The sequence below is a fragment of the Scyliorhinus torazame genome, chromosome 17, assembly GCF_047496885.1.
Source record: "Scyliorhinus torazame isolate Kashiwa2021f chromosome 17, sScyTor2.1, whole genome shotgun sequence".
Taxonomy (NCBI): domain Eukaryota; kingdom Metazoa; phylum Chordata; class Chondrichthyes; order Carcharhiniformes; family Scyliorhinidae; genus Scyliorhinus; species Scyliorhinus torazame.
Genome location: NC_092723.1, coordinates 154,915,643 through 154,931,203, shown reverse-complemented (window position 1 = coordinate 154,931,203; position 15,561 = coordinate 154,915,643). Strand labels below are relative to the sequence as shown.

At 48.3% G+C, this 15,561-nt stretch overlaps 1 protein-coding gene across 4 annotated transcripts in view; it reads right to left on the bottom strand.

Moving 5' to 3' along the window:
* The window catches only part of abca3b (ATP-binding cassette, sub-family A (ABC1), member 3b), a 238,092-nt gene that overhangs the window by 201,809 nt on the left and 20,722 nt on the right, over positions 1-15,561 (bottom strand). For 3 of the 4 annotated variants that reach the window (XM_072481322.1, XM_072481324.1, XM_072481325.1), the window contains exons 2-3: positions 6,507-6,752; positions 5,777-6,035 (exon numbers count right to left, since the gene is read on the bottom strand). In XM_072481322.1, the coding sequence (XP_072337423.1) occupies positions 5,777-6,035; positions 6,507-6,560 (313 nt within the window). In that variant the 5' untranslated portion in view covers positions 6,561-6,752. Of the gene's footprint in view, positions 1-5,776; positions 6,036-6,506; positions 6,753-12,102; positions 12,458-15,561 lie in introns of those variants that run through there. The other variant, XM_072481323.1, reaches the window with a different exon arrangement.

The window sequence follows — 15,561 nt, the reverse complement described above, 5'->3', positions numbered from 1 at the left end:
TGCTTGAATTTGGCTTACTGTGCCGTCTTTTAGTCTACCATCTAATAGTAGCTGTGTCGGGGTGTGCTCGGTCAAAATGGTTACGGGGTTGAGTCCTGTTATGTATGAGAAGTATTGTACAGCCCAAAAAACTGCGAGCAAGTGCCTTTCGCAGGCTGAAAATCCCTGCTCTGCGGGATCTAAAACTCGTGAAGCATAGGCTACGGGTCCTAAACGATCGTGCCTTTCCTTTAGGAGTACGGCCGAAAGGGTTCGGTCGGTGGTCGCTACCTCTATCGCGTATGGGGAGTGTGGGTCTGGGGCCTGCAATGCGGGAGCTGTGCTTAGGACGCGTTTCAATGCATCTACGGCATCCGCGTGCTGTGGAAGACATTTCCATGGGGCCTGTTTCTTAAGGAGCTCGGAAAGTGGGGCTGCTTTTGTGGCGAAACCGTCTATGTGGTTCCTGCAGTAACCGACCAGTCCTAAAAATGAGCGGAGTGCTGTTACATTTTGGGGCAAGGGCAATTTTACAATTGAATCTATCCGTTTCTGTTCTATCTCACACTTACCATGCGTGATGACAGTACCTAAATAAGTGACCTTTCCCTGGAGAATTTGGGCTTTTTTGGGGTTGATTTTGCATCCAATATCTGTTAGGAGTCCTAATAGTTCCGAAAGAAGCAAAATGTGCTCTTCCTTGGTGTCAGTCTGTAGGAGCAAGTCGTCCACATACTGAACGAGGCATTCAGGTCGGGAAAATTTTGCTAATCCATTCGCCAATTGTCTGTGAAAAATGGAGAGGAGTTGTGGAAGGCACGTCCACGTGTACTGATGTCCTTGGAAAGTGAACTCAAATTTGTACTGGCACGTTTTGTCCAATAGAATGGACCAAAAGCCATTGCTAATGTCCAAAACCGTGAAAAAGTTTGACTGAAGTCCCTGTTTTAACATGGTCTCGGGACTCGTGGCAACGGTGTGGGCTGCTAACGGAGTTACTTTGTTTAATTTCCTATAATCGATGGTCAGTCGCCATGAACTATCTGGTTTTCTTACGGGCCAAATCGGGGCATTGTTCGTTGAGGCTACGGGCCCAATTACTCCTTGGTCCAATAAACTCTGGATTACTTTGGCTCTCTCTCCCTCGGCTTGCTGTGGAAAACCGTATTGTTTCTGGGGCTTAGGATCGGGACCTGTAATGTTGACTATTCCTGGAATTTTACCGCAATCGTGCTTGTGCTGGGCAAACAATGCTTTATGTTTCTTCAAGACTTCTCTAACTGTTTTGTCCGTGGTAATGGTTTGTGGATCAAACCAGTACTCTCCCACTGAGCTAATCCTGTGTGCGTAGTCTCCTACTGTGAGAGTGGCGGGGGCTCGTGCTGCTCTGGCCATTTTCCACACACATTTATTTACTGGGTCGAAAGACAGGTTGTGAGAGCTCATAAAATCTATTCCCAAGATGTGCTCTGCTGTCTGGGGTAAATGTACCAAAACGACTGAGTGCTTAGCTTTAGTCTTACCGATCTGGATATCCACAGGGGCTGTAATGTGTCCCTGCTGGAGGTGCCCTGTAAAGCCACTAAGAGTGATTGTGTCTGTAGTGGACCACAGATCTCGCTGGTACATCGTTGAGGAGTTTAATGTGGTTCGGGACCCTCCTGTGTCCCAAAGGAACTCTACTGGGTGTCCCCGGACTGTGCCTGCAACTACCGGTCTTCCGGACTTATCCCAAAGTGTGTCGCAGACCCACGTTGGGGAGTCCGTACACCATCAATCGGTGCCATTTAGGCCAAATTATCTGCTCCGGCGCTAACGCTGTGGATAGGTCTGGCATTGTTTCGAGGGAGGGCATTTGTGGGCTGATTCCGTTGCTGTTTCGGAGAACCATTGCATTCTCAGGCGTAATGTTCCCCCATGTCCGCAATTGTAGCATTCCTGCACTTTAGGGTGCTGCACGGTGTTTCTGCCTTCATTTACCCATGCGGGGTCTTGGTGTGCCCTTACTGGATTCTTGTTGGCGTCTACTCTCTCCTGCTCTGTCTTTTTCTGTAGGGACGGTTCCCAAGCTCTGGATAGTCGCTTCAGTACCCCCACTTCATTATGTGCCGGGTCTGAGGAGTCGTAATTTGCACATGCCTTTTGTCCTGCCTCCGTGGCATGGGAGACTAAAATACAGGTCCATTTGGCCGTATTGTCTACAGATAAATGGGCGCGTGTTAAATCACCGAATACTGCGGTGAAGTGGATCCAGAAGCGTCCAGCAAATACTGTTGGATGCTCTCCTTTTTTTTGTCGACACCGGTTGAGTCCTTCTACTGGATTTCCTCGATTGTAGCCAATGGCGTCTAAGATGGCTTTTTTCATATCTTGGAGGCTACCTCCTCCCAAATTATGTGGATCAGGAAGGGCTGAACTAACAAGACGAGTCAAGGCTCATTACAATGAATTTTACTTCTTCTGCTCGTCCAGACCGTACATGACAGTCTGTTGCCTAACTCGTTCGAAAAAGTGATGAGGTCTGACATGGGGTGAAAAGTTTCAATTTTATTGCGGGCAGCTCTTAACTGGGTGATGGTCAATGGGGTGGTGTACACAAAATTGGGTTGGTCTTCTGTTGTTACTCTACGCTGCGTGGTGATGCGATTCATTGGGTTGGGTGCTGCCTGTGCAGTCGGTGGTGCGGGTGCTTTCCTTTTCGGGGCCTGGGGGCTCTATTCTGACTTTCTGTCTCGTTCACATATCGATGGGCCGTTTCATTAAGTTCCTGCCAATCGGGGCCATCTTCCTGATCTAACTGCGGGCCAAAGGTATCTCTGAACCCATTCTGAACTGACAGCAGTGATTGCAATCTTGCAATTTGCTGCCTGCACTTGGCATGGTCCACCGAACTCTGCCTCTATTCCGTGGTGGAATTGTGGAGTGCTCGTAGGGCTGCCTTTAAATCCTCAAATTGTTTTCTCAACTGTTCTGCTTGGTTTTTTGTTTCCGCTCTTATCAAAACTGCACGTTGCATGTCCTGGTCGGCCTTATCGTATTGAATCTGAAAGCTACTTAGGTGAGCGAGACAATATTGGTGTACCCGTTTGACATCAGCCATCTCCTTGTCCTTCGCCGCTAGCTGCTCTCGGTGTTGCTCATTTACTCTCACACTCGCTAACATTTCCCTCTCTACTCCTCTCTTTCTCCTCAAGCTGTCTATGGAGTGTCCTCACGACCTCCTCTGTGCCTCGCAATTGTGCCAAGCAGGACACGATTGCCATCGGCTTACGAACTCTACTCAAATTCTTCTTATGGATCTCGGTCAGGTTGTCCCACCAAGTTTGTCCTATGCTACCAGGACCAGTTTCCTCATTCGCACAAAACTCGGACCATCCTTTCCCCTTTAGGTACTTTCTAATCTCTTCTTCCTATATGGGACACTGTTCTGCTCTGTTGGTCGCTGCGACCTCGGGTTCTTGTGGATGCATAAGGCGTTCCATTGCCTTCATTGCCATCTCTACGATTATCTCTGTTTCTACCGGGAATTTGGGACAATGGGGAATGAAGCGGTGGTGCAAACACAGGTACGGCTCAAGCTATTTTCTGGTTTACACAACTCCTGAAAGTTTCACGCAACAAAATCTATCGAGGTTACCTTATATCCCTTGTTAGTACGCATGCAAATTACACACTTCCGAATCTTGGAGGTTTGATCGATACTGGTCTTATGCTTCTGGTTTCTTTTACTTTCCCAATTTGGATTTCTAATTCAACCGTTTTGTGAGTTCGTTCGGAGTGACACAGTCACTTCTGGGTCGAATCCCACCAGAGTCGCCAATAACTGTTGCCTTTTTTCTTGCTATAAATATGGCAATCAATAAGGTTGCCCTTCTTTCTTTGGATACCGATATTATATTGCTCAGAGTCGCCAGGTATCAAACGAAACCACCACAAGGTTCAACCGGGTATCGATCAAAGAGCCAAACACCAGTTAGTTAGTTCAAGATCAAGGGTACTTTATTTACACACACAATTATCATGCAACATAAACACTACTAGTTAAACTACAGCTATCAACTATGACAACCTGTACTTAACTTCAAGCACCCGGCTTAGGTCAGAGGAACAGTGGCCTTTGTTTGAATCTGGATCTACTGGGTCTGGAGAAGTAACTGCTGCTCAGCTGGGCTCATCCTTCTGGTAACGGGCATTGAACTTGAACTTGCTTCTGTTGGTGCAGCAATTGGAGGTGGACGTTGCCGGAGCGGCAGGTCCAAGAGAGATTGAACGCATGGCGGTCTCTCTCTTTATCCTTGGGGAGTTTTGCGCTCTTTTGGACGGTCCTTCAGTTTGGGCCCCATTAATTGGGTAATTCTTGATCACTGGATTTGATTTCAGCTAATAAAAGGGCGGGTGCCTTGATGGCTGGGCGTGTCCTAAGCGGTCATTGACCCTGTTGTTGATGCTTCCGGAGTACAGGAAGTGGCGCCGAAATGTCTGGGATTGTATCTGTTGCTCAAGTATCAGTCTTTTGTCTTACGGAGATGGGCCACCAAAATGCTAATCGGTTGGGGGTTTCGATACTGTCTGGATTCTTCGCTCACAAATATACATTCAGGCTCTGAGCCTACCTGAACCTTACATTGTCCATTTTTCCCGTTATGCTTTGCGACCGCCCATGTTTATTATTGTAAGTGGCCATCCCAGATGGCTACAGCATTGGTCAAGAGAAAAATAGATTTAGCCTTTCAGGTCAAATCTATTTTGATTTTAAGTATTGGCACATTAACCCTTAGTTCCTTGTGCCACAGACGCTGCACAACTGGCTGACCTTTTCCAATATTGTTGGTGCCAGCTTGACACTATTGGTGCCAGTCTGGCATTGCCTGATGGCAAGGGCACTGCCAGGGTGCCAATACCAAGGTGCCAAGCTGCCAATTTTTGCGCGGTGGCAATCGGGCTAGGGGAGGCTGAGGCTTTGGGGGGTTCAGGGTTCATGTCCGGGGGTCAAGCGATCAGGACGCCGTCTAAAAATGACGTCCCAATCTCTCCCTGCACTGAGGAATTTCGGCGAGCGGGGTTCCTCAGTGCAGAAAACAGGACTAAGTGCTGCCTCGGCCGCGCGATTCCCGCTGAGGCCCCGTATCTAACCAAAGTTACATTAGATAGGGTTGTGTTTCTCGATGCTGCTAAACATGCTTTTTTTTTTCTTTTTTAAAATAAATTTAGAATACCCAATTAATTTTTTCCAATTAAGGAACAATTTAGCGTGGCCAATCCACCTAGCCTGCACATCTTTTGGGTTGTGGGGGCGAAACCCACGCAAACACGGGGAGAATGTGCAAACTTCACACGGACAGTCACCCAGAGCCGGGATCGAACCTGGGACCTCGGCACCGTGAGGCAGCAGGGCTAACCCACTCCGCTAAACATGCTTGCTATGGAACATAGTTCCGATTTGGTTATATTGCACCCCCCATGTATAACACTGTGGTTTCTTTGGATCTTTTGTTCTCTTTTCCTTTATATTTAAATCTTTATTTCGTAATGTTGGTAGATGTTAAATGCAAAAAACAGTAAAAACATTTTTTTTTTTTAAATGAATTCAAAACCCACAATAGCAAGTTGTAATAAACAATTCATAAATGTCGATGTCAGCACAAAAAAACCCTCCTGAAAGCTGTTAGATGGATACCTAAAACTTACTTCTCAACTATTTCATCCATGAGAATAAAAACTGAATTGCATCACCAGACTTAGGAATAAAAGATTGCTCCCATTAAAAATACAGTGACCTAAAACACTGAAAACTTACGTTTAACTACCCTCCGCAGACTGTTCTTCACCAGCTTTGCAATTCTCTCCACTGCCGTCACGTTGGAGGGAATGTAAACCATACTCCATTTAACTGTAGGGTGTTGGGGGAAATATGGAATATCATAAATAAAAAAGGAGGGATATGTGGTTGCATTTGGATACGGCATAGAACTAACTCGGTATCTTAGAGTTATAAGAATTGCGGCAAATATAAGCGGCAGGCTTATTTCAACGATGGTTACCAACACCTGGCGTTTCTGCATTGAAACAAAAGTAAGATTGATAAGTAAAATCAGAGACATGTACATTTAACACTAAGCACCATATGAGGTACATCACAAGTTCAAGATTCCCACCAGGCCAGGATGCAATGTCAGGTCTATGGGAGCTTGAATCAAACATGTTCCAGGGGTGCACAGGATAAAGGACAAATCAGTTTGTCTGACTCATAGCACTGGGCCCGAGGCTGGACCACATCAGTCACTGTGGCAGCCTAAACTCAGCTGGATTCAAGTGAGTCTGCATACAGAGGTGAACAGAAGCAGGGCTTGAGGGTATAGCTCTCAGAAAGGAAGTTCAAATGCACATTCCGGCAGGTGCTGGACAATTGAATTATCTGGAGATGAACTTCACAAACACACAACAGGATGGTAGACAGCACTGCTGTAGACATTCAGACACTTCACACAGATTCTCCTCTATGCCATCAGTTGTAATGTTCCACTTACCTGCAACAGATAGTTCTTCCAAAGGAGCAGACCAAACTGCCGAAGCCTGGTCATCCTGAACTCAAGAGAAGCCCAAAATATGACACGGACAGTCCACGGTTCCTAACTGGGGGAGGGGGAGTACAATTGATGCAGCAAGTTCTACTACGCAGCTTTCAAAACGTTGTCACAGACTGCAGTGAATGGAATTCCTGTGTCAGTTTGAATGAGATGTTCCGGTTCCCCCATCAGCCCAACAGTGCCCCTCTGAGAAAGAGAAAGAAAGCCTTGCATTTATATAGCACCTTTCACCTCCGGACCTCCCAAAATACCCTTTTGAAGGGTAGTCAGTTCTTTAAGTAGGCATTTATTAAAATTAAAATGCATCTTTATAGCTACAGCGTTGATGATTGTGAACAGAAGCACAGTAGCTACAAACCCCAGGTAAGTAAGTGGCCATAACTACAAGTCTTCAGTGATGTGGCTAAATTATGAGAGCGATAAAAATCCCTCCCTCACCCACATGAAGTAAATTAACAATTTTGTCCTTCCAGGCCTGTGCGTCCAGTGAGACTATTTAAGGTACATACACTGAGAGAAATCATTGCTAGTTACAGGCCTTTTGTTGTTGGTTACAGCAACTTGAGTTAGGAGTGATCCCAATTCCTTGGTCACCTGGCCATACACCCCCAGCACCCCCATTCCGACCCGTGCCTCAACTCCAAAGTCACATATCAAATTGTATCTAACCCATGCTGTACTTGATCTGAGGGTGTTTATTTGGACAACGCAAAAGAGGTTTTGCCAGCTATACCAGCCTTGGCAGTGTTTGATGAGACTGTGTGCAAGGAATTTTACTCTGTATTTATCCTGTGCTCTAATTGCTCTAAAGTGTTTGATCTGATGCTGTATAAATGCAATAGGGTAGGTAGCACGGTGGCGCAGTGGTTAGCACTGCTGCCTCACGACGCAGAGGACCGTGTTCGATCCCGGCCCCGGGTCACAGTCTGTGTGGCGTTTGCACATTCTCCCATTGGCTGCGTGGGTCTCACCCGACACAACCCAAAGATGTGCAGGGTAGGTGAATTGGCCATGCTAAATTGCCCCTTAATTAGAAAAAAAAGAATTGGGCACACTTAATTTTTAGTAACAAATATAAATCTTAGCTCTTCCAAACATTTTTTGCTTGAATAATTTCTGATGTTACCGTAACAATGCTCTTGTGGCAGTGAACAGAAAGAGAATGCTAGTGAGACAGGGAGAGGGTGAATTAGTGAAAGAGAGAAGCAGACCAGAGAGAGAACCAGACGGCAAGAGAGAGAGAGTGGGAGCTAGACAACAAGAGAGAGAGTGAGAGCTAGACAACAAGAGAGAGAGTGAGAGCTAGACAGCAAGAGCATGAGTGAGAGCTAGACAGCAAGAGAGAGTGAGAGCTAGACAAGAGAGTGAGAGCCAGACAGCAAGAGAGAGAGCCAGACAGCAAGAGAGAGAGAGCCAGACAGCAAGAGAGAGCCAGACAGCAAGCGAGAGAGTGAGAGCCAGACAACGAGAGAGTGAGAGCCAGACAGCAAGAGAGAGAGAGTGAGAGCTAGACAGCAAGAGAGTGAGAGCTAGACAACGAGAGAGAGTGAGAGCCAGACAGCAAGAGAGAGAGAGTGAGAGCAAGACAGCAAGAGAGAGAGACCCAGACAACAAGAGAGAGAGTGAGAGCCAGACAGCAAGAGAGAGAGAGAGCTAGACAGCAAGAGAGAGAGAGCTAGACAGCAAGAGAGAGAGAGCTAGACAGCAAGAGAGAGAGAGCTAGACAGCAAGAGAGAGAGTGAGAGCGAGACAGCACGAGCGAGTGAGAGCTAGACAGCAAGAGAGAGAGAGAGCCAGATAGCAAGAAAGAGAGTGAGAGCCAGACAGCAAGTGAGAGATTAAGAGCCAGGCAGCAAGTGAGAGAGTAAGAGCCAGACAGCAAGTGAGAGAGTAAGAGCCAGACAGCAAGTGAGAGAGTAAGAGCCAGACAGCAAGTGAGAGAGTGAGAGCCAGACAGCAAGTGAGAGAGTGAGAGCCAGACAGCAAGAGAGAGAGTGAGAGCCAGACAGCAAGAGAGAGTGAAAGCTAGATAGCAAGAGAGAGAGAGCCAGACAGCAAGAGAGAGTCAGACAACAAGAGAGTGAGAGCTAGGAAGCAAGAGAGAGAGAGTAAGAGCCAGACAGCAAGTGAGAGAGTGAGAGCCAGACAGCAAACGAGAGAATGAGAGCCAGACAGCAAGTGAGAGAGTGAGAGCTAGACAGCAAGTGAGAGTGAGAGCCAGCCAGACAGCAAGTGAGAGTGAGAGCTAGACAGCAAGTGAGAGAGTGAGAGCCAGACAGCAAACGAGAGAATGAGAGCCAGACAGCAAGTGAGAGAGTGAGAGCTAGACAGCAAGTGAGACTGAGAGCCAGCCAGACAGCAAGTGAGAGTGAGAGCTAGACAGCAAGTGAGAGTGAGAGCCAGACAGCAAGAGAGAGAGTGAGAGCCAGACAGCAAGTGAGAGTGAGAGCTAGACTGCAAGTGAGAGAGCTAGACAGCAAGTGAGAGAGTGAGAGCCAGACAGCAAGCGAGAGTGAGAGCCAGACAACAAGAGAGAGTGAGAGCCAGACAGCAAGTGAGGGAGTGAGAGCCAGACAGCAAGTGAGAGAGTGAGAGCCAGACAGCAAGTGAGGGAGTGAGAGCCAGACAGTAAGTGAGAGAGTGAGAGCCAGACAGCAAGAGAGAGTGAGAGCCAGGCAGCAAGAGAGAGTGAGAGCCAGACAGCAAGAGAGAGAGAGCCAGACAGCAAGAGAGGGAGAGAGAGCCAGACAACAAGAGAGTGAGAGCTAGAAAGCAAGAGAGTAAGAGCCAGGCAGCAAGCGAGAGTGAGAGCTAGACAGCAAGTGAGAGCTAGACAGCAAGAGAGAGAGAGAGAGCCAGACAACAAGAGAGAGTGAGAGCCAGACAGCAAGTGAGAGAGTGAGAGCCAGACAGCAAGAGAGAGTGAGAGCCAGACAACAAGAGAGAGAGAGCCAGACAGCAAGAGAGGGAGAGAGAGCCAGACAACAAGAGAGTGAGAGCTAGAAAGCAAGAGAGTAAGAGCCAGGCAGCAAGCGAGAGAGTGAGAGCTAGACAGCAAGTGAGAGAGTGAGAGCCAGACAGCAAGAGAGAGAGTGAGAGCTAGACAGCAAGAGAGAGAGTGAGAGCCAGACGAGAGAGAGTGAGAGCTAGACAGCAAGAGAGAGAATGAGAGCTAGACAACAAGTGAGAGAGTGAGAGCTAGAAAGCAAGAGAGAGAGTGAGAGCAGCTAGACAGCAAGAGAGAGAGTGAGAGCTAGAAAGCAAGAGAGAGAGTGAGAGCTAGACAGCAAGAGAGAGAGAGCCAGACAGCAAGAGAGAGGGAGCCAGACAGCAAGTGAGAGAGTGAGAGCCAGACAGCAAGAGAGAGAGTGAGAGCCAGACAGCAAGAGAGAGTGAGAGCCAGGCAGCAAGAGAGAGTGAGAGCCAGACAGCAAGAGAGAGAGAGCCAGACAGCAAGAGAGGGAGAGAGAGCCAGACAACAAGAGAGTGAGAGCTAGAAAGCAAGAGAGTAAGAGCCAGGCAGCAAGTGAGAGTGAGAGCTAGACAGCAAGTGAGAGCTAGACAGCAAGAGAGAGAGAGAGAGCCAGACAACGAGAGAGTGAGAGCCAGACAGCAAGTGAGAGAGTGAGAGCCAGACAGCAAGAGAGAGTGAGAGCCAGACAACAAGAGAGAGAGAGCCAGACAGCAAGAGAGGGAGAGAGAGCCAGACAACAAGAGAGTGAGAGCTAGAAAGCAAGAGAGTAAGAGCCAGGCAGCAAGCGAGAGAGTGAGAGCTAGACAGCAAGTGAGAGAGTGAGAGCCAGACAGCAAGAGAGAGAGTGAGAGCTAGACAGCAAGAGAGAGAGTGAGAGCCAGACGAGAGAGAGTGAGAGCTAGACAGCAAGAGAGAGAGTGAGAGCTAGACAACAAGAGAGAGAGTGGGAGCTAGAAAGCAAGAGAGAGTGAGAGCAGCTAGGCAGCAAGAGAGAGAGTGAGAGCTAGTCAGCAAGAGAGAGAGAGCCAGACAGCAAGAGGGAGGGAGAAAGCCAGACAGCAAGTGAGAGAGTGAGAGCTAGAAAGCAAGAGAGAGAGTGAGAGCAGCTAGATAGCAAGAGAGAGAGTGAGAGCTAGAAAGCAAGAGAGAGAGTGAGAGCTAGACAGCAAGAGAGAGCGAGCCAGACAGCAAGAGAGAGGGAGCCAGACAGCAAGTGAGAGAGTGAGAGCCAGACAGCAAGAGAGAGAGTGAGAGCCAGACAGCAAGAGAGAGGGTGAGAGCTAGACAGCAAGAGAGAGCAAGCCAGACAGCAAGAGAGAGGGAGCCAGACAGCAAGAGAGAGAGAGAGCCAGACAGCAAGTGAGAGAGTGAGAGCCAGACAGCAAGTGAGAGAGTGAGAGCCAGACAGCAAGAGAGAGAGTGAGAGTGTGGTAGTCACCACTGTTGTATTATATTGTATATATGAGTATGACGGTAAGGCCCATGTACTACAGGTATGGGGATAGATCCCTGCCAGCTGGCTCCGCCCAGGAGGTGGAGTATAAATGTGTGTGCTCTCCGAACAGCAGCCATTTTGTAAGCTGCTGTAAATAAAAAGCTCAGTAAATTACAAAGTTTTAAAATCATACTTTTCACATGTATATACACAAATATTTGCCATGTATGGCCAAAGTAACTCGAGTTCAGAGTCCACTTTTTAGTAAACTGCATAAATTAAGTTACATTAAATGGTCAGCACTAATACTTAAATCTTTCTCAACTCCCCTTTAAACTGATTAAAATACACTTCCTGGATCCTTGGTTCGATTATTTAATGGATATTATTTGCATTTTCCGTGCATTATGTTAGAATGTGACATTGCACAGTTCTGATGAAAGATCATCGAGCTAAACCATTAATCTGCATCCTCTCTCCACAGATGCTGCCTGACCTGCTCAACGTTTCCCGCATTCTCGTTTATTTCTAATTTCCAGCACATTTACTATTTTGCTTTTGGTTTAAAATGTGAACAATGTTGTACGTGATAGGGTGATAGGCTCATTAATCTTCAATATTATTAACAATGCTCGTTCCATTAGTAACTGTGGCCAGAACTTTCCGGCCATTCCCATCAGCGGGATCTTCCGCCGGTTTCTCAGCAGTGAGGGGTGCATTCAGCGGGATGTTGATAACAGTGGGACCAGGAGATTCTGCCGCCGGTCAAAGGCCAGCCACCTCCACCGCTGCAAAACACATAGAAAATCCCGCCCTTTGTGTCAATTCCTGCTTGTGCCCTCTTCTCGAGAATCTCATTAACAACGCGGTCAATTCCCACCCCTCCTGTACCATAACCTAATATATCGCTGGTTCTTTCCGTACATGGAATTCTTTAGCTTAGGTGGGGTGGAGGGAGGGGCAGGGGTGTGAGCAGCCTTCCACCAACACACACATCTACATTTCTCCTCACCCGCTTCCCATAATGACTCCCTCCCCTTCTCCAAGTCTCTCCGTCTCATCTGTTTTCACAATCTCACCTTCCACATCAAGGCGCCTGAAATGTCTTTAAAATCAGCCACACTCACCAGCAGGTCCTGTTTGCACCATTACTTTGCATTACAATAGGAGATTATTTGTTGCACTGCATCCTCCACTCCTTCAAATTTTCAACCACCATCACTTACACTTGTTAATCAACACAATGATAGCAGGGTGACATCTGAGACAAAGTGCTTTTGTTTGCGAAATATATTAAGTTGAGGAACGTTCTAGATGTTTGTGTAATCCCTTGAGGCAAGTCTATATAATTCGCAGCAGAATTTCAATTTGGGAAGAGTTGCTTTGTTTAAAATCAGCAGAATGCCCTTCAACCAATCCAAACATCGGAGACCCTTTAACCACCCAGTCAGCCGTCAGGAGAACTCACCAATGCTCACTACAGCAACCCAGTACTAGGTGACCTGCACACAATAACCCAGCAAAATACAAAAAACACTTTTAAAAGTTTGGCTTCCATCTGCACACTAACACCCAAGGGTTGCAATTAAAAGTAGTTACAATGTACAGTTGAAAGCTATGACCTCCAGGGAGATTATTCCCTTAAGAGCTCAATAAGGAAACAACGATGTTGATCAGTGTGGTATTACCCTGGTAACATCCAAATATGTCTCACAGACTGAGGAATCTGGTTTAACAACAAGTGCCATCAAGGAGCAGGTGCTGATTATTGGAATTTCAACCTTGTGTGTTTTTAGCTAAAGCTTGCAAAACCTGAGCATTCAGTTCTAACATAAGAATTTTTGGCAACAGAAACCTTTTGTGCCATTTATACGTTCACACATCATGCACTATCACTCAGCTACCTGGTCCAATCCACAAACCTTTCTCAGACATCCTGCAGGGTAACAAATAGCCCAATCCGTCCCTCCAGGCAGGCACGTTTTGTGACTCAAAAGCAGAACAGCCTTGAGACGCTAAATAATCTCCTCCTGCACTCCCCTACACTCACACATAGAATGTACATTACAGAAACAGACCATTTGGCCAACATGTCTGTGCAGGTGTTAATGTGTCACACAAGCCTCCTGCCACCCCTCTTCACATTACCGTATCAGCATTTCCTTCTATTCCTTTCTCCGTCGTACATTTCATTAGATCCCGTGCTATGAGCTACCTTGGCCCTAAACCCTGGCCTAAAGTGGTTTGTCCTCGAGTTTTCCCGGTTCCCAAACTCTCAAATTCCTCCTTAAAACAAACCTATCTCTTTGATCAAGATTTTGGACATCTGCCCTAATATCTCCTTATGGCTCTCTGTCACATTTAGTCCTGTGTTGGCTCTCAGCATAATTTATCATGTTAAGTGTACTATATAATGTTGGATTTGGATTTTGTTTATTGTCACGTGTACCAAGATACAGTGAAAAGTATTTTTCATTAAGTACATGAAAAGAAAAGGAAATTGTGATGAACGGTTATTGTATTACTGAACCCTTATCATCATGTAAGGTGATGTCCCCTTTAAGACCGGGCTTGGAACCCTGGGGGACTCCGCCTCTGGCTCCGCCCACCTGGGAGTCATAGATAAGGGGCCGCCTTGCAGGTGGCACCCAGTAAGCACCCGTCTCGGCACCAGGCTAGTTCTTAGGTTATTAAAGCCTTCTTTATCGTTTTACTCTCTAGCATCGTTATTGAGGGTACAACAATTTAATAAGCTAAACTACATCAGGATGGACGCAGGCCTAAAACCAGAGAAGTTCAATCTGGAAGCACGGACACTGGAGGCAAAGGAAATTTTTGAAGACTGACTCCGATGCTTCGAGGCCTACCTGGACTCCTCATAGACTCCCATCCTGGGGCCACGCAAGCTGTGCCTACTCCACGCCCGGGTGAGTCACAGAATCTCCGCCACGCTCAAAAAGGCGGCTACCTACGACAAGGCGGTCAAGATACTACGCAAACGGTTTGTCAAAACCATCAACGAGGTACATGCCCAGCATCTGCTCTCTACCTGCCGGCAGCGCTCGGGGGTAACGCTAGACAAATTTGTAGAAAAACTCACCGCACTCACCAGGAACTGTAATCATCCGGATGTGACGGAGGAAATCCATATGAATCTGCACATCAGAGATGCTTTTGTGTCCGGCATCCGCTTGACCTACATCCGGCAGCGACTACTCGAAAACGGGGCAAAAGACCTCCAGGACACGCTAACGCTCGCCACCTCGCTGGAAGTGGCCTGACATAATTTAGGCACATACCCCCGCGGACCCTGCGAGCCCCCCTCGGACATCCCCAGACTCGGCCACGTTACGGGCCTGCGCCGCGCGGTGACCCGCCCAGACCGGGGGCACACCGTGCTATTTTTGTGGGCAGGGCCAGCACCCACGCCCACGCTGCCCAGCCCGCTCCGCCATCTGCAGCAACTGCGGGAAGAAGGGGCATTTTGCGAGGGTGTGCCTGGCCAGGCCCAAGGGCCAGAAACACAAAGAACAGCAGGCCCGAAAATCAGGCTCACAGGCCTCGCAACGCGGCTGTGCATCGACCCGACACGCCCCTTCTGACGCATCATCTGCCTCGTGCGAATCATGGGGGTGGCCATCTTGGCTTGGCCATCTTCTCGACCCGACACGTGCGACCGACGGCAGCAGCCATTTTACGAATCCGACTCGGCTGAGGACTCGGACTACCCGCAACTGGGAGCGATCACCCTCGACCAAACGCGGCCAAAACACCTGCAGAACTCTATGATGCAGGTCCAGGTCAACGGGCGCGACACTCCATGCCTTTTCGACTCCGGGAGCACGGAGAGCTTTATTCATCCAGGAACGGTAAGGCGCTGCTCCTTGTGCACCCATCCCGTGTCCCAAACCAAAGCCCTCGCATCCGGGTCCCACTCGGTCCAAATCAAGGGGTACTGTATTGCGGATCTCTCGATCCAGGGCGCCAAATACACCCGTTTCAAACTTTATATCCTCCCTCACCTCTGCGCCCTTGCTGCTCGGACTGGATTTTCAGTGCAGCCACCGAAGCCTGACACTGAAGTTCGGCGGACCCTTGCCCCCCTCACGGTATGCAGCCTTGCGACATTGAAAGTCGCACCCCCCTCTCTATTCGTGAACCTCACTCCCGACTGTAAGCCCGTCACCACCAGGAGCCGGCGGTACAGTGCCCAAGACATGACTTTTATCAAGTTAGAGGTCCAGCGTTTACTGGGAGAGGGGGTCATCGAGGCTAGCAACAGCCCCTGGAGAGCACAAGTGGTGGTAGTCCGGTCCGGGGAAAAGAAACGGATGGTCGTGGATTATAGCCAGATCATAAACCGCTTCATGCAGCTCGATGCGTACCCCCTTCCTCGCATAGCAGAAATGGTCAATCGGATCGCCCAATGCCGGGTATTTTCCACGGTCGTTCTCAAATCCGCCTACCACCAGCTCCCTATCCGACCGAAAGACCGCTCCTGTACTGCCTTCGAAGCAGCCGTCCGGCTCTTCCACTTCCTCAGGGTCCCCTTCGGCGTCACAAATGGGGTCTCTGTCTTCCAGAGG